Source organism: Magallana gigas, chromosome 2, assembly GCF_963853765.1.
Source record: "Magallana gigas chromosome 2, xbMagGiga1.1, whole genome shotgun sequence".
In the NCBI taxonomy this organism is placed as follows: domain Eukaryota; kingdom Metazoa; phylum Mollusca; class Bivalvia; order Ostreida; family Ostreidae; genus Magallana; species Magallana gigas.
In genome coordinates this window covers 1,035,875-1,055,745 of record NC_088854.1, presented here as the reverse complement: position 1 = coordinate 1,055,745, position 19,871 = coordinate 1,035,875, and the positions used below count along the sequence as shown (strand labels likewise).

At 32.9% G+C, this 19,871-nt stretch overlaps 1 protein-coding gene across 3 annotated transcripts; it reads left to right on the top strand.

Moving 5' to 3' along the window:
- The first annotated feature begins 34 nt into the window (after positions 1–34).
- On the top strand, positions 35–17,060 carry LOC105336612 (cystathionine beta-synthase). 3 transcript variants are annotated; one of them, XM_034444467.2, is made up of 17 exons: positions 35–174; positions 1,388–1,529; positions 2,447–2,553; positions 3,173–3,307; positions 3,505–3,584; positions 5,507–5,641; positions 5,925–5,994; positions 6,131–6,222; positions 6,944–7,069; positions 8,096–8,180; positions 10,230–10,341; positions 10,546–10,626; positions 12,493–12,510; positions 14,158–14,292; positions 14,926–15,034; positions 15,508–15,592; positions 16,046–17,060. In XM_034444467.2, exons 2-17 carry the CDS (start codon positions 1,399–1,401, stop codon positions 16,150–16,152), a joined length of 1,608 nt encoding a protein of 535 aa, XP_034300358.2. In that variant the 5' UTR covers positions 35–174; positions 1,388–1,398; the 3' UTR covers positions 16,153–17,060. The 3 variants fall into 3 exon arrangements, with proteins under 3 accessions (XP_034300358.2, XP_034300361.2, XP_034300359.2); XM_034444468.2 differs by having other exon boundaries at positions 155–257; XM_034444470.2 differs by lacking the exon at positions 12,493–12,510.
- The last annotated feature ends 2,811 nt before the right edge of the window (positions 17,061–19,871 follow it).

Here is a 19,871-nt window from a genome sequence, read left to right as displayed (position 1 = left end):
CATATCCTATTCCAATTATTCATATTTTTTTATCATTCATATAGTCCATCACATAATTTTGGTCAACAAGTGCGCACTAGAGAATAAATTTGGTAAATAGAGAAAGGTGAAGGTCATATGACACCAAACCACAACTCGACCAATCGAAATTGTACACCGTGGAGGCTTGGCCAGGTAACTTATTCTATATCTTGGACACAGTTTTTTTTTTTAATAAATCGCTTTGATATGTAAAATTACATATATCAAAAAAGCAGGTATGTCTGAAAGACCATGAATGATGTAACGCTATATTTTATCATGTTTATAAATGATCACGCTTCCTGATTGTTACTTTTTGTCATATATTTTGACAATTGCATGACTGATTTTTTAAAACAGGCCCATTCGGGTTTTTTTTAAATAATTAAACACGGTTTGTGTGATTTTTCCTATAGCAGATGTTTCTGTTTACAGATATTTATACTACATGTACTCATAGACATAAATAATGTATGTATTCTCCCATATAATTTAAAGCAATATAAGGATCGAAATGGTCAAAAATGAAGATGAAATATGTGTTGCTATGATCTAATCAAGACCCACTGCAGTAGATAGCATTTCTCATTTTATTGTTATTAAAATCAAATATTCTGACATGTATTTTTTTTTAGGAATGCCAATCAAGTAATATCACGAGAAACATCATTTAGACAATAATATATAGGATAAAGGACTATGTGCGGTTTTATGCATTTTTTGCCCCCAAAATTAAAGTTTTATAAAGCACTTTAAAAATAAGGGTGAAGATAGTAAGAATCATATTTAAAAATAAGGGTGCAAAAGGTTATCACCACTGTGACGTCATAATGTAGAAATGACGTCATGAAGATTGCCTAATTTTGATAAATTGATGTTTTGAAGCAAAATATGGGTGTTTTCCGATGGTTTTTTGACTGGGAAACATTGAGCGCAGGCTTGCTCAAGTACAGTTTTTTAGTGTGTATAATAATCTGAAGAAAAACATATATTAAAATCTTACTTGAGCAGACCTGCGCTCTATACTTCCGAATGAAAAATATAAAGCAAAAATGAGAATATTTTCATCCATTTGCAAATTTGCGGGAAAAAGGTCATAAATTTGACATCATTGATAAATAGCCAATGAGCAATGGTGGTTAAAATCAAGATTAAAGTGATAGGCGTCCACTGTACAATGATTTATGAAGATTTGATTTTTATACGACACTATTTAAAAATTGGTTAAAGTTGGGGGCATATATTAGACCATACCGCACATAGTCCTTTTCTCAAATTACTGCATAGTATCTAAATTTGTTGAGTTCCCACTCGCCGGGCTTTTTTCTAATTGTAACTACTCACTGTGCCTTTTCTGTAATTGTAGAATATCAGAAAATGTCAGAAAAGAGTTGTCCTGCGGCAAATGCCAGTCCTTTCCGTAACTGGCAGAGACCAGACTTGCCGAGTAAATGCACATATTACGAGGCCAAGTCGATGAAAGAGTCTCCTCATATCCATAAGGAGCTGTAAGTGCTTGTTTCAACTTATGTGTAGACTGTTGTAGAAGATAACATTTGATGTAAATTTCACTGTCATTTTCAATTCGGAAATTCTAAATTTTTTACAACTGCCAAGGACATGAAGGAGTGCAGGTCTTAAAGATTCAGAATAAAATTTACAGAATAATCTTATTTACTTTTTAAATTTTTCTTGGAGAAGTCATTTTATTTGACAATATAATTATAATTTAGAATTGTTAAGAAAGGAAGCGTAAAAAATCAGAGCAAGGTAGAAATATACAATGATTATGCATGTACTGAAGTCACTTGTGTCTCGTCAGTGTGATGTCCAATGGGAAATAACTCTCTTGAGACCTAACAATCTGTGCTATTTACTTTGCCTCCCTAATACAGCTAAAAATCACTCTATTATTATTTCCTGGAGAAGTTTTAAAATCTAGATTATTTGCTAAATAGGACGACAATGAAACATTTGGTTGGTAGCTTTTCAGATGCAAAAGGTTATGTTATACCATTCAATAAATGCTATATTTCAACATTATAAAATTATTAAATATAGTTACAGTGAAGAATGTGTTAGAAATTCAAGTTATCAAGTTCATACCAGTATAAATATGTTTGGGTATCTGAGAGGAGACCCGTTTTGCTTGTTGTAGATCCTTTCTTTTTTTCACACATTGTGTGGTCATGTGGTTTTGATACAGTATGGTTTACTGTGAACATGAAGTTTGCATCAATGCTTTAAATTAACACTAATTTATTTAAAGGTTTTTTTTGTATTTGATCACAACATGCTATTTAATATTATTTTATTTTTTATTTCCTTGAAAATGTGATGGATAGATTACTTTCAATAAGTCATAATATTTTTTTTAAGTATTTGTGTTAATTTTGCCTCATTTGATATCAATTTTCCATTTAAGGAAACCCAAACCTAAGATAATGCCGAATGTGTTGTACAATATTGGTAACACACCACTGGTGAAAGTCAACAGGATCACGCAAGAAGAGAACATTCCATGTGATGTTTGTAAGGAATTCACTCTAAAAATTTTTAAATTTAAATTTTCCTGGAAATATATATCTATATGTTTTTCTATTTACAATTTTGCTTCCCTCCCACCCATTGAAGAATTTTTATGCAGAAGTAAGTGATATAATTATTTAAGTTATAGTTGATTACCTATGTCAATTCAAAGGTAACAGTAACATCAAGGTAATCTTGAATAGTTGTTTTGGATTCATTTGGAAAATTTTAATAAAATAAAGCTTTTTAATGTTTAAAACAATATGATTTGTATGTAATGTACATGTACGTGACTAAAATGCTTTTCTTGTCTAAAGAAAAATGAACATCCTTGATGAAAAGGATATTTCTTAAAGAGTGTACTTTATCAATTTCAGAGTTGGTGGATTGTAAAGTCAAGTTTCTATTAGTATTGTATAATACGTACTATTAGTATTGTATAATACGTACTATTAGTATTGTATATGTATAATACATACTATTAGTATTGTATGATATGTACTATTAGTATAATTGTATAATACATACTATTAGTATTGTATAATACGTACACATGTGTTTGATACTGTACTGATGTTTGTTTTTTTCTAATTAATTTATGATCACGTCCATCTTTTTATAGATGCCAAGTGTGAGTTTTTCAATGCGGGGGGTAGCGTGAAGGATCGGATTGGTCTGCGGATGATTGAGGATGCAGAGGCTGCTGGGATGCTAAAACCTGGAGATGTGCTCATTGAACCAACGTCAGGCAATACAGGTAAAAGCAATACTGTTGAGTAAGACTGTAAACACTAGTATTTTACAGTACAATAATGGTTTACAACGGTTCCATTTAAATGCACATATTTGTGAGGCTTTTGTTGCAGCTGTAGAGGGAAAAATACTTTGTATATATATGTATGCATTATTTTAATACTTACATCTTCACCTGAGTGGCTTCTCCCTTTGATACAGGTATTGGTATTGCACTGGGTGCTGCTGTGAAGGGATACCGATGTATCATTGTGATGCCCGAAAAAATGAGCATGGAAAAGGTAATGCTTTATCACAGGTAGAAAGAGATAAAATATACAGGTAAAGGTTATGCGATAGATATGTGATATACAGGTAAAGGTTAGGCATTAGAGATATACTGTAATATACAGGTAAAGGTTAGGTGATAGGGATATAATAAACAGGTAAAGGTTAGGCGATAGGGATATAATATACAGGTAAAGGTAGGGGATAGAGATCAAATATTCAGGTAAAGGTTAGGCGATAGAGATATACTGTAATATACAGGTAAAGGTTAGGCGATAGGGATATAATATACAGGTAAAGGTTAGGCGATAGGTATATAATATACAGGTAAAGGTAGGGGATAGAGATCAAATATTCAGGTAAAGGTTAGGCGATAGAGATATACTGTAATATACAGGTAAAGGTTAGGCGATAGGGATATAATATACAGGTAAAGGTTAGGCGATAGGGATATAATATACAGGTAAAGGTTAGGCGATAGAGATATAATATACAGGTAAAGGTTAATTGATAGAGATATAATATACAGGTAAAGGTTAATTGATAGAGATATAATATACAGGTAAAGGTTAGGCGATAGAGATATAATATGTTTTACGGTGCTACTGTTCTGGCGAGCGCAGCAAGAATTACACATACCTTGCATCATTGTCAACTTATAGTTTTATTTAGGTATCAACGAAAGTCATAGAATTTTTGAGAGAGTATTGCTCTACAATAAGTATGCGAAAGGTACTAATTTTAATGGTTATGATACATACAGCGCAACCCCCTTCCCAGAGAGAGAGAGAGAGAGAGAGAGAGAGAGAGAGAGAGAGAGAGAGAGAGAGAGAGAGCCTGGTACCTGTTTGTAGGTGTGTAATTTCCCACTTTTAAATTTAATGGTCCGACTATATGCAATATCTATATGATTTTTTAAACTGTTTATTTTTTCATTTTATTCCTTTTTATTTAGTTCAAAATGTCCTATTGTTTATTTCCTCCCTACTTATGCATGCACAATTAGCTTAAAAATGGATCGATATGACAGTAAAGTATGGCTCTTGTTAATATATATACATAAAATCTGTATATTAAAAAAAAAATAATAATCATATGTCAATGAGGCAGGTATCGCAGTCTATACTGAAATAGCTAGTACACGCATTACAGATGTTTGATCCACCTGTAAATTTATCGCGGGAAATATAGCGCAAGTGCACTGTGACGTCATCCATGACTGTTCGTCTTTGTTTATGTTTCCCAACTCAATACGGATGTATGGAAGCATGTAATAAATCTTTTGAGTCTCGCCAAAGCATATGCGGTACTCAAAACGTGTCTTCAAACTTTAAGTCGCCGTAAATTACGAGTTAAAAGTCGGCCATTTTTGGCATAGCACCACGGATGAAAACATTAGAGAGCATTATGGGACGTAGACAAAAAATTTTGTTTGATGAACTGTAGGTTTAGCTCGTTCTTTTTCCTGCGCACACTGGTTCTTAGAGCTCGCTTCGCTCGCTAATATTCAGGTAAAGGTTAGGCGATGGGGGGAAATATACAGGTAAAAAGTTAGGCGATAGGGGGAAATATGTAACTTATTTTAACTTGTTTGCATACAAAGACATATCAAAATCATTCTATGGATATCTTTAACTGAAAATAACCCTAATATTGGATTTCACTATTTATAATATAAATAGATAAAGTATCTCTTATCAGACTTTTTCAATGTGGTTTTAATGCATATGATGCAATAGGAAAATAGCAAACTTACCAAATAATTAGAAATATGTATCATTCCTACAGGTAGAGCCAGTTAGCTTAGACAGAATTGGTATCATATCATTGATAAGGATTAAGTAATCTCACAAGTAGAAATAATTGACCTAACACAGGTAGGCACTTGAATTCACAAGAAGGTGTAGATAAGACATTGAGCTGATTTCTGACACAGGTGGACGTTCTGCGGGCCCTGGGGGCAGAGATTGTGAGGACCCCAACCAGTGCTGCGTTTGATTCCCCTGAGTCTCACATAGGCGTGGCCAAGCGGCTGATGGAGGAAATCCCCAATGCCCACATACTGGACCAGGTATTTATACCTGTTGTCGTTTAGTAACTGAGTGTTTGCTCAACACAACATTACAAAGTTCTTGAAAAGTCAGTTGTTTTATCTGTAAGCTTCACTTTGTTTTATTGTATTAACACTCTTTGGCAACTGCTGGCCATGTCGCTTACTTGCTGGCCACGACACCTTTGGTGTGTAGGGCAGTTGTGATTTTTTCCGAGACTTGATGACACAAATAGGTTAGTCCTGCCATTTGTCATATCCAGTGAAATAGTTTTTATTTTTTTTCATTGTACTGTGATTTCAGTACCGCAATCCCAGCAATCCCTTGGCTCACTTTGATGGGACAGCAGAGGAAATTCTGCAGGCTTGTGATGGTCAGTAGTTGAATGGTCAAAGTAGTATTTGTTGGCTGTTTCAAAACTGCATTCAATTTCTAGCAACCCGAGTATCTTTGGTAGTATTTCTAATGACTGCTGTGTAGATTTATACAGTGTGGCTTGTTTTATACAGATAAAGTGGACATGGTCGTGGTCGGGGCCGGAACAGGAGGAACTCTGACAGGAATCGCAAGGAAGATCAAGGCCAGGTGTCCCAACTGTAAGGTAAGTCTGGAGGTAAATTTCCTCATTACAACAGGTAAATCAAGGCCAGGTGTCCCAACTGTAAGGTAAGTCTGTAGGCAAATTACCTCATTACAACAGGTAAATCAAGGTCTGGTGTCCCAACTGTAAGGTAAGTCTGTAGGTAAATTACCCCAGAATGACAGGTAAATCAATGCCAGGTATCTCAACTGTAAGGAAAGACTGTAGTTAATGAAAACAAGTTAATTTTTCAAATTTCTCAGAAACATATTCTTATCCAAAATATGTTATCAATTGACAATTGTATCTTCATGTTTACGTCAACTGAGATTCCCCCTCTCCCCTCATTCCCCAAGGAAATTGAATACTGTATACAGGGTTATTTTCGTCCCATGTAATTTTCGCCAATCTACACTTGCAAACAATTTTGCCCCGTCTTGAATTTGCCCAGACACTGTTGTTTTTTAAGAGAAATAATATAAAACATAGGAATTCGCCCAGTCTTAAATTCACCAAGTGACAAAGAGGACGAAAGGGGCAAAAATAATATGGAGGCAAATATTGCCCTGTAAACAATATATTCATACAAATATGATGAAACTCATATCAGTTGTCCATGTATGAATGAATGCATTCCTTGACGTCCAAGAATTACCAGAGCAGTTTAATGGTTAAATACACACACAGATCCATAAACATTTTTCTTCTGTTTTTATTAAAACAGTGTACTGACATTTTACAGGTGATTGGAGTGGATCCTCTAGGGTCTGTAATCGCAGAGCCAGAATCTCTTAACAAAACTGACGTCACGTTCTATGAAGTGGAAGGAGTGGGCTACGATTTTATACCTACAGTGTGTGACAGAAAGGTATGGGGAATTCTCTATAGCTACAGTGTGTGACAGAAAAGTAAGGGAAACTGTCTAAAGCTACAGCGTGTGACAGAAAGATAAGGGAAATTCTGTATAGCTACATTGTGTGACAGAAATCTCTATAGCTGCAGCGTGTGACAGAAAGATAAGGGAAACTGTCTAAAGCTACAGTGTGTGACAGAAAGATAAGGGAAACTGTCTAAAGCTACAGCGTGTGACGGAGAGGTAAGGAAAGTGTCTATAGCTACAATGTACAATGTGTGACAGAAAGGTAAGTGAAATTCTCTATAGCTACAGTGTGTAACAGAAATCTCTATAGCTACAGTGTGTGACTGAAATTTCTATAGCTACAGTGTGTGACAGAAAAGTAAAAAAAGTTGCCTGTAGTTACTTGTACCGTGATTGACAGAAAAGTAAGGAACTATATATTATTAGTTACATAGTTTGTAGATGACCTAATATGGTTTATACATCAGTAAATGTTAATTCCATTGGGGGGGGGGGGGGGGGGGAGCGGATGGGAAATTACTCTGCCTTTAGTGTTTGATAGAGAAGAGGGAAAATGTATCTTTACCCAAAGCCATCTGTACCTACAGTATGTGGTAGAGGGAAAGGGGAAACTTGTATTTCAAGTGTTTGATGGTACATGTAGGATGGGAAAATAAATATACTTTTACTCTGTGTAAGACACATGGACTAGTATGTTTTTGTTATAATATCATCAGTCAATAAGGAGTCCTTTATTTTATATTCATGATTGACCGTAGACAAAGTCCCCAAGTAGAACCATTTTAACAAGAGCTTGGACTTTGGGTAGATGCGTCAAACAACAATGTGATGTAGGCCTGTTTATTTCATTGCTGACCACTCAGTCATGGCTCTTTAAAAATTAACAAGATATGTCTGGCTTTTGAGCTAAGTTATGCAATCTGTTTACAGCTGTTGGATAATGATATAATGAATTGTGTACTTGATAAAAGCAGTTGGATATAACGGTATAATGATTTTTGTACGTGTTTACAGCTGGTAGATAAATGGTATAAATCCGATGACAAGGAGTCCTTCATCATGGCTCGCCGCATGATTCGACAGGAGGGCCTACTGTGTGGTAAGTAGGTAGGCAGTGAATATAATATTATGCAATCATCCATCCAACGTAACAATCATCTTTCAATCATCCAAATCTCCCTCTTGTATATGTTTATTGAATGTTTTATGTACATGTACATTGAATGTTGTATGTACAATCTTCATGTTGCCCCTTGAGGGCCCTTAATTGGTAAATAAAGAAATTATATATATGCAATGTGTATCTGGCCAAAAAAAAATATTCTTTAGTTTATCTGGCAAAAATTTACAATGTGACTGGCAGATATTTTTTTCATCTTCATAGCATGATTTGAAAAGGGGAATAACTCAAAATCTATTTTTTTTATTAAAATGAAAGAATTGAGTTAATATGCTTCTTCACATTATGGCAGTCAAGTTAATGTGGCAGCACTTAACACAATGCAACATTGCCTGAGAAATCTAACTTTAAATCATTTTTGCCTTGATAAAAGTTGTATATCTTTTTATTGTGTAACATTAACAGACCTATAGGGAAAAGAGAATAACATTGGCATTATTTTAGTTGGAATTTATTATACAGACATATTTTTGCTTACCTGTATGTAAGAACAATTTTGAAAATATGTAATGTAATATATGATGCATCAAATACTGCAAAATAATAATGACATGGCAAATAAGTGCCAAATTTTAATAGTCTTGAAAGATTATGGTTTAAACTTGCTGTCTCAATGTAATCAAGCCTAGATCAGTCTTTCACTGTCATAAATTTAACCTTGTTGTAATTTGCCAAGTTAAATCAATTTTTAAAAACTGTTCCTAAAAAGTAGAGGAGAAAGTTTGTGGGAGACATTATCCATGTCTCCATTCCTGTAGAAGGTGGAGTGATTGACTCAAACAATAATGAAACATCATTCAATTTGGTTTTTTTTACTCAAAATAAAATACACCTATCTCTAAATTGATGTGTAAGTGTAGTTGGTAGGCCAAATATTGAGGGAGTGCTATACAAACATAAAACAATAACTTACAGATTGTGTACATGTGTCCAGGTTTACATACATAAAACAATAGCTTACAGATTGTGTACATGTGTCCAGGTTTACATACATAAAACAATAGCTTACAGATTGTGTACATGTGTCCAGGTTTACATACATAAAACAATAGCTTACAGATTGTGTACATGTGTCCAGGTTTACATACATAAAACAATAGCTTACAGATTGTGTACATGTGTCCAGGTATACATACATATAACAATAGCTTACAGATTGTGTACATGTGTCCAGGTTTACATACATATAACAATAGCTTACAGATTGTGTACATGTGTCCAGGTTTACATACATAAAACAATAGCTTACAGATTGTGTACATGTGTCCAGGTTTACATACATAAAACAATAGCTTACAGATTGTGTACATGTGTCCAGGTTTACATACATAAAACAATAGCTTACAGATTGTGTACATGTGTCCAGGTTTACATACATAAAACAATAGCTTACAGATTGTGTACATGTGTCCAGGTTTACATACATAAAACAATAGCTTACAGATTGTGTACATGTGTCCAGGTTTACATACATAAAACAATAGCTTACATATTGTGTACATTTGTCCAGGTTTACATACATAAAACAATAGCTTACAGATTGTGTACATGTGTCCAGGTATACATACATATAACAATAGCTTACAGATTGTGTACATGTGTCCAGGTTTACATACATATAACAATAGCTTACAGATTGTGTACATGTGTCCAGGTTTACATACATAAAACAATAGCTTACAGATTGTGTACATGTGTCCAGGTTTACATACATAAAACAATAGCTTACAGATTGTGTACATGTGTCCAGGTTTACATACATAAAACAATAGCTTACAGATTGTGTACATGTGTCCAGGTTTACATACATAAAACAATAGCTTACAGATTGTGTACATGTGTCCAGGTTTACATACATAAAACAATAGCTTACAGATTGTGTACATGTGTCCAGGTTTACATACATAAAACAATAGCTTACAGATTGTGTACATGTGTCCCGGTTTTAATTGGATGTTCCTTTTCTAGGTGGAAGCTCTGGCTCTGCCATGGCTAATGCTCTGAAGGCGATCAAAGACTTTGGGATGAAAGCAGGCCAGAAATGTGTGGTGATACTACCTGACTCCATCAGAAACTACATGTAAGTCCTTGTCCACATGTCTGTGTGTACACAGAAAAGTTTGACATGATTTTTAAACATTTTGTTCTTTTAAATAGATTATTCAGTTAATAAGCATACTAATTCACTGATAGTTGTTATTTTAAACCTGATATTCCCTGGTATGAATTGTTAATGCAATATTACTCTTATCTTAAATCTTTTTTTTTTTTTAATTTCAAATAGGACAAAGTTTCTCAGCGATGATTGGATGAGTCAGAGGAATTTTCTGGAATCCACTAATGTATCAGGAAAATCTAATGAGTGGTAAGTTTGCACCACCCAGTGACCTTCGTAGATAAAAGAGTAAGACTTGATGTATCATTTTACACGACTAATCACAAACTGACCTTCATAAGTCATTAAAGACTTTAAACATGTTATATCAGGACTTTATTTAACGTGTTATATAACGACTATGTCTAAAATGTTAAATTAGGACTTTATCTAAAATGTTAAATTAGGATTTTATTTAAAATGTTATATCAGGACTTTATTTAACATGTTATAACAGGATTTATTCAACATGTTATATCAGGACTTTATTTAACATGTTATATTAGGATTTTATTGAACATGTTATATTAGGACTTTATTGAACATGTTATATTAGGACTTTATTAAACATGTTGTATAAGGATTTTTTTAGCATGTTATATCAGGACTTTATATGACATGTTATATTAGGACTTTAATTAACATGTTATATCAGGACTTTATTTAAAATGTTATATCAGGACTTTAATTAAAATGTTATATTAGGATTTTATTTAACATGTTATATCAGGACTTTATTTAACATGTTATATTAGGACTTTATTTAACATGTTATATAAGGACTTTATTTAACATGTTATATAAGGATTTTTTAAACATGTTAATATTAAGTCTTTATTTAACATGTTATATAAGGACTTTATTTAACATGTTATATTAGGACTTTATTTAACATGTTATATTAGGACTTAATTTAACATGTTATATTAGGACTTTATTTGAGATGATAGATTGTCTTACTCTTGGTCATTTTAGACTTAGTCTGTATAAAAGAAAAGCTCTATAAAAAGCTTCAAATTTTAATTAAAAGTTAATGTATGGATTTTTTCTTTATTTAAAAGTAGTCTATCGATGAACAGGCCATTCTTTTTAATTTAAGGTGGATTTGTTGTCCATCCAGCCTTGTACAGTGTGTAACATATGGTATATACTGTAAATATATCGTAGAGTGTGTAACATATGGTATATACTGTAAATATATCGTACAGTGTGTAACATATGGTATATACTGTAAATATATCGTACAGTAACATATGGTATATACTGTAAATATATTGTACAGTGTGTAACATATGGTATATTCTGTAAATATATCGTACAGTGTGTAACATATGGTATAAACTGTAAATATATCGTACAGTGTGTAACATATGGTATATACTGTAAATATATCGTACAGTGTGTAACATATGGTATATACTGTAAATATATCGTACAGTAACATATGGTATATACTGTAAATATATTGTACAGTGTGTAACATATGGTATATTCTGTAAATAAATCGTACAGTGTGTAACATATGGTATAAACTGTAAATATATCATACAGTGTAACATATGGTATATACTGTAAATAAATTGTACAGTGTAACATATGGTATATACTGTAAATATATATCTTACAGTAACATATGGTATATACTGTAATTATATCGTACAGTAACATATGGTAAATACTGTAAATATATCGTATATTGTGTAACATATTTCCCACGGCTGTAAAAGTTAAGATAAGAAACATAAGGTCAATGTGCTTTCAGTTTGCATGCCTATCTTCTGAAACCTCTTACCTTTCTATGTAAATAAGTGAATTAATTATCTTCAGCTCTAAATTATATCTATAAGCATACATGTGTAATGTGCCAAATGAGAATCTCATAAGTAAATGTTTATGGTTTAATAGCTATATCGGTAAATTAATACATGAAGAGCATAAAGTTAGAGTTAATGTAAATCTAAAAATTAATTTTATTGATTGTTTTACAAAAAAAAAAAAAATACGTTAGATGAATTGATTTTTCGTGAAATGACTTGACATTGAATTAAGGGGATCTTTTTAATTTTCTTTTAACAGTACAAACGGAAAGAACAGGTCAGCATTTGTGGTTTCTATCTCAGGGAATTCATCACCTGTCAAAAACTGCTAAACTTCACATGTGTTATAACATCTGTGACTCATTATGTTCTTCAATACTGTACACAGTCACATTCATAGGTGTATGAAACATAACATGCTTTGTGCACTGTCCAGCAACTGATGTTTTCTACAATTAATACAACAATGGACTTAAGACTCTTTCTAATTTTTTTAAATACAGAATGATCTAAAATAAAACAAAGACGGAATGCTTTAATATTGTTAAAAAATGACATGGGTTAAATAATCATATTTTATTAAGTTAAAGTCCTTGCTGTGTCTCTCAAAAATTTAAAAGAAAATGGATAAAAAACCAGTTATCATACTAAAAGCCTTGGTTATTCAAAGTAAAAATTGTGCTTAACAATGCAATTCATAATAAAAAAAAAATCATTTAGATTGGTACAATCAAGTAATCTATGATCTAATGTTTCCATGTAATGTGCTTTAATAATTAGATGGTTATACTCAATTTTAAACTTCCAGTTCTAATTTACCCAAAATGATATTCATTTTTTGAAAAATGGACATTTTGAGAATTTCATCATTGTCAATATCTTTTGCAAAGGATACACATTGTTGAGAGATTGTTTCCTGAATGTTTCATTAGACTTTCTAAAAGCTGTGTCTGACTTAGCAACCAATCAGAAAAGTCTTACATGTTTCTTAACTAAAAAATGCCAAAGAGTTTTGAGAAAATCCAACTGCACAGGACGGATGAAACAAAAATGATAAATAGGGGGAGTTGAATAGACTGCTTGTCTTTGTGAGACAAATAGGTATTAGTTGAATGAAGATAAACCCAATATGAACAATACCGTGAAATAAGTTAAAGATAGCATCAAGTTTGTACAAGGGACTGGAGAATAATCACAGTACTGATAAAAGAATGGGGGGCAGGAAAACCCAGAACAAGTTCATCAGAAAACCTTCAACTCTTTCATAAAAGTCATGGTGTTATTGTCTTGTTTTTGACACAATATTTACATTTCATTTGATTTGCATCAAACATCTTATGATTTTTGTTTGGAAGGAGGTGAGGATTTTTTTGAATTTTTTATTTTCATTTCCTGTTTATTGAAATATAATCAAAATCTACTCAGATCAAAAATATAGGCAAATTATAAATTTTCTTTTTTACATCAGGTATATAAAATTATGATTTTAGATATATACTTAATATGTTTTTTGTTTAAAGGGAATCCCAATTTTCATTTAAACTTTTAGGGTTTTTTTGTTTGTTTGTACAAGCTGACAACATTAAAGTCTAACTGCCAATTTATGTCTGATTTTTATAACAAACTCAATCTTTTAAAAAAAGACATCGCCAGTTTAATTAAATTTGCTTCGTATCTTAATTATGGAGATTTAAGTTTAAGTAAGACATAAATAAACAGCCTTAATTATATTTCAAATGGGTTTTGTGTCCATTTGAATTATTTCAAATTTTTATTAAAATTGCATGTGTATAAAATTGTGCACTGTATTATGTGTAGCAATGCTATTATTTATGGTTGGTGAAATTGTGCTTTCAGTTTTGTGTAAAGTGCTTTTGAGCGTACAGTTTAAATATTGACTACATCTGATGATTTCTGTTCTAAGGTGGTCCTCCCTACATGTGAGTGCCTTGCAATTAAGAGCTCCCTTGACTGTGACTCCAACAGTCACAATCCAAGAGACACTTGAAATTCTGAACAAAGAAGGATTTGATCAGGTGCCAGTGGTTAACGATGCGGGGTAAGTAAATCATCATTTTGTGCATCGTCACTGATGAATGGTCCTGGGCCGTTGTGATGTGTCAACTTGAAGCGGAGGTTGACTATGGTTTTCGAGGGGCGTCAATTTCAGCTATAATTCTCCCAAACATGCACTATTTAATTTATTATAATGAATTCTTAATTTTAAGGTATATATTCTACAGTGAACCGTACATGCATTATTTACATGCATGTAACAATTTGTTGTGTTAAAGGCTGCCAAGGTTGTTGCTAAGTAATGCTGAGGGTTATAGAACAGATTATAAACTGCATCCAAACAAATCAGATTCCATTATTTAATATGAAAGTATAATAATGTTCAATATTTACTGTAGTGTGTCTTTAGTTAAAGTCTTTTACTGCTATCACATAATGGTATTGTTGAATTCAGGTGAAATTCAAATATTGACTTGCCCATAGATTGCAGTCATCTCTTTATTAGAAGTACTATGGCTAGGCATTGTTATTATTCAGAATGGAAAAAGAATATTAAGTTTGAAAGCTTTCAGCTAAAATGATGATCTTGCCCTTTTAAACAGGATAAACTAGTTATCCATTCATGTTATTCATTCTTAAGGATCAATGACATACTTTATTTCTACCTCTGTTACAGGGACATATTGGGCATGGTTACTGTTGGCAATATGATGGCTCAGGTTGTAAGGTCAAAGGTTAAACCCTCTGACCCAGTGTCAAAAGCCATGTACAAACAATTTAAGATGGTAAGCATTGCACATTTATATTTGTTTTGAATGTAACAGAAGTTTGTCAAATTCAAATCATAGGTGTTCCTATCATAAATAAACCTGTTGATAGAAAAATCATCATCCCTACACTAAAAAAATCAACAAGGCTGACTGCCATTGTAGCCTTTTGATCTCAGCCAGAAGTGACTGAAGTTTAAAACTATAGTTGTTTCAACTTTTTTTTTTCCTGAAGAGTTTACTTTTGTGGATAAACAGTTACAATGTCTTTATTAATGTATGGTATGTAAAAACAATAAAACCTTCACCACTCGATAAAACAGACCAAAATGTTGGAGGTTTCAGGTTTGCTGATGTAATAGCTATGGGGTGAATTTTTTTTTTTCACATTGACTTAAACTGGAAGCACCTATGATTCAAAAACTGAGTTATTTTAATTTAAAATCATAGTTTAGATATAACACTTAATCTATGCAACTTCTATATTGTAGGTGTCCATGGCAACAAGTCTAGGAGAAATATCCAGGATGTTGGACACTGACCACTTTGTGTTGGTTGTTCATGGACAAAGACAATGTAAGTAAAGAAAAAGGATGTACTTAAGTGTAATTAAAAGATGAAGCTAGTGTAAGTAAACATAGAATGATTGTCAATGTACTAAGTCAACAGAACATGAATTCTAGTGTAGGTAAACAACAAATGAACTCCAATTAAAGTTTAATTCAAATCTTAAGGAGATATTCTAGACATTTCATGGACAGGCTACGAGACTGAAATCAGATAGACTTTTTTTATTAAAAAAATACCTGTTTTTTAACAGTGAATAGATGTTATCACACCCTACTGTTTGATCATGATGAGTTTTAAAATACATTTATTTTACAATAAAACTCCTTTTTGCTTGATCAAAATCTGTTAGGAATGTTTAACCAAGTATATGATAGAACGCAAAAGAGGACAGAGTCAATGTAATGTAGGACACCTGATAGTTCATTGAAGTTAATATATACAAAAAATATCTGATTGCAGATGAAGGCAATAACTTTGTTTCAAAGAAACAGATGATTTTCGGCATTGCTACCAGGATAGATCTGTTGAACTTTATCACTCAACATCAGTCGCTGGAGGACCAGTAAAGGGAACACAGGAGGACCAGTAATGGGAACAGTGCCCAGAGACTTTGATTGGACCACAGTTCGTTGTCTATACAGAACTGCAACATATCCCTATGTTATAGCATAATAAATGAAAAATCTCTCTTTGTTCATTAAATGGTATATATAGTAGTTTGCATTGTGTAGATATATATTTTTGGAATAAACAATGTCACTTTTTGTTTGCATACAACAATGTGCGTCACAAATTAGAAACGTTTTGAGACACTCTTGATCAGCTTTATTCAAGTATCACAGCTAGTGCATTTTAAAGGTTTTCATTAGCATGTCATTGGCATATTTGTATAATTGAAGTATGTCTCAATTTTGTATACCAAGCTTATTTTGCCAGCTTTAATCTCACTTGTTGTGGCTAAACATATAGCATATAACTTACCATTTCTAGTTACACACTATATAAAACTGTATAAAATGCACTTTCATTGTTTTCATATTTTCAGGGAAAACTTGACTTCATTCTAACAAAGTAGAAATATTTAATGGAATGATATGATATTTTTATTCAAAATTATTACTCTTAATCTCTGAGTCCTAGAATGCAAGGTTCTTTTTAATTTATTTGGTATTGTTTTTTAAGATTATTTATATAATCTGTATGGAAATTTCCACAAATTGTTATTCCTTCATATAATTAGCAAAACATACATGTTTTTTCTAAGACATTTTCATTATGTTTACTTTTGTGTTTGTAATCTTGGTAATTACAATTTGTGCAGAAAATAGAAGTATTTAACAATCTGTGTGATCAAAGGTTTTGCCGATATCTGATGTTTGGTTGGGGTGATAAGATTAGCTCTAACTTATTAAGTTCTTGTTGGTTTCTATTAAAATTGTCTATCTTTAAATAAATGAAAATTATGAAATTTTAATCTCGTGTTTATGTTAATTAGTCATGATTAGTAGAAATAATAATATAGAAATTACAAAAAGTTATATAAAATATTGACAAAAAATCAACTGAGTTTTGTTTCTGGATAAATTCACAATTTTGTTTTAAATCTAAACAAACCAAAAAAAAATATCACAAAATGTCCAGTGATGTGTGTGGTTGAACACTACTTAGGAGAGGTTGTGATTTGCAATTAACGTTTAAGATTCTTCAACTTGAAGGGGTTTTTTTCCGATGTACTGGAAAATTTTCATGAACCAAGCAATTTGAAAAGGCTTTTCTTCATAGAAATAGATTTGATAGCTTTTTAAACAGTAAATGTGTATGGAATCCGGATAAGGCTTTGCAGTTCACTATCGCATCATCGCTCAGTCGACATTTGCGTCCATACTTCGATGACGATGAAGCGATGGTGCGATAGTACAATGAAGTGACAATGCAATGACGATGGTGCGATGGCACGATGAAAGAAGGTGAGATGTGGTGTCGCGATAGCGATAACACGATGGTCCGATAGCGATTACACAGAAGGCGATATTGAAGAGATGATACTCCATCATATCATCGTAAGTTTCCATTGCGCTATCGTCATTGCACCGTCGCTCTATTGACTTTATTTAAAATGGATTACAATTCCTGCAGCAATTGCACAACATGGCGTTTGATGATTAAGCAATGCTATAGCGTCTTTTCGTCAATAAACGCTATGTTGTGCAATGGCTGCTGGGAGAAACTTATGATGACATGATAGAGCATTGAGTTGTCCCTGTCGCATTATCGCTTTTGTAAGTAAACAAACTATATAGCTCAGGGCATTAAATATTAGGACACTTATATCCCTAAAAGAATTAGGTGTCTTGACATCTAACGATGGTACAGCATGCTCTAACAGGAGACCCAACTTGGGAGCCAAATGTCCTAAGGAGGCCGCCTAATTGTGTGAAACAAATTGAACGCACTCATAAAAATGGAATAACCTGACACCTTTAGAAGGGACTGCAACACGGGTATATAAGTCAGTGCAGCCTGCAGTTGAGGCAGACTTGGCGGAGAAGCTCAAAGGCGACACATCAGGGAAGCTTGAGAAGAAGGAGAATAGTGTTTGGAAGGCAATAGTCAGGAAAGTAGAGGCTAGGGTGGGAATTGAAAATAGTTTCACCAGCAGTATTGGTATCTCGGAATTAAGTGGAGAATCAGGACGTAGTAGATCTGCATAAGATTGAGGCACCTGGTTCCCAATATTAATAGGAACCCAGTACCGGGACAGTTTGCCCAGTCTATATTATACCTGGTAAAGTATCTGGTAAAATCATTTTAATAGAAGCAAATCATTAAAACTCAGGAAGAGTAGAGGAACGTCTTTTTATAATCAGGTCAATCAAAATACTCAGAGTATCTTAAGAAAATTATATATCACTTAAAAAAGAACCCTTATACTTATTATTGTTAGAGAAACACGTTACAAGTGTTACGTGTCGGGCAGGTATGTAAAGGGAGAGAAAGAATGTGAGGTAGCAGATATATTTATAAAGATCTACTGGTTCTAAATACAACACAGATCCACAATATAATGTGACACTGGAGCAAGGAGTTCACTATGCGTTGACTCTGGCTCCCTGAAGAAGATAACGTTGCACAATACAAACTATTATATCTGCTGGTTTTATGAACAAATGAAAACAAAACTATAAAATATAAACATTTTTCATTCATTATGCTACTCGTAGGGATATAATAGTCCTGTAGAGACAATAAACTGTGGTCCAGTTAAAGTCTAGGGACAATGTTTCCTTTACTGGTCCACAAACTGTTCCTTTTACTGTTCCTGCCGTGACTGATGTTGAAATAAATTAGTTCAACAGATCTATTCTGGTAGCAATACCGAAAATCGACTGCTTGTTTGAAATGAAGTTATTTTCTTCATCCGCAATCAGATGTATTTATACATTGACTTGAACATCCTACCGGTACGTCCTACACAGGGGTGACCCTATATTTCCTATTATTTGGTTTACACTTACATTTGTTGAAAAAAATCAAAGCCGATTTTAATCAAGCCACATGTATTTTTTTTTTTTAATTCTTTGAAGTTAAACTCATAATAATCAAAGGATATGGTAAGTCTGATAACATCTATTTACTTAAAAAAAAACCCAGTATTACTTCAATAATGAAGAATATCTGATTTCAGTCACGTAGCCTGTTTATGAACAATCTAGAATGTCTCCTTCAGTTGTTTTTTTTTTGGTCACAACTTAGCTAAATACCTTGTTTACTTACAATGCATGAAGATGAAGAGATGGTACAATGACGATGAAGTGAAAATGCGATAGCGCAATGACGATGATACGATCGTGCAACAATGATGATGGAAGGGTACGATAACGACAATGCGACAGCTCTATTAAGGACCTGATCATGACGACCCAATGATCTATCACGTAATTGCATGTTTCTCTATCGACATCTATCGACAGCTATCGTCATTGCATTAATTATTACGTACCATGATTAGGGCACTAATTAGGCTTCATGATCAGGGCCTCTATAGAGTTATAATATTTATATTTAAAAAAAAAACTAATAAAACATTGACATATAAACAGTAACATTACAGATGCATGTATAAAATGTTTGATCCAAAAAAAAAGTCATACAATGCACCGCGTTTCTCCTGTGCGTGCATTGTAGAAAACGATTTTTCAAAATTTGCTCCACCATAACCTTAAAATATTTTGTTTGTTCTATGTTTTTCTGAAAGAAAAACTGCTTGAAAACAAGCGGTTTTATG

Excerpts from the sequence above, each read along its gene's own strand:
- LOC105336612 (XM_034444467.2), top strand. The coding sequence starts at position 1,399 with ATGTCAGAAAAGAGTTGTCCTGCGGCAAATGCCAGTCCTTTCCGTAAC. Across the intron at positions 6,223-6,943 it reads CCAGGTGTCCCAACTGTAAG|GTGATTGGAGTGGATCCTCT; the intron begins GTAAGTCTGGAG and ends GACATTTTACAG. Across the intron at positions 10,342-10,545 it reads GACTCCATCAGAAACTACAT|GACAAAGTTTCTCAGCGATG; the intron begins GTAAGTCCTTGT and ends AATTTCAAATAG.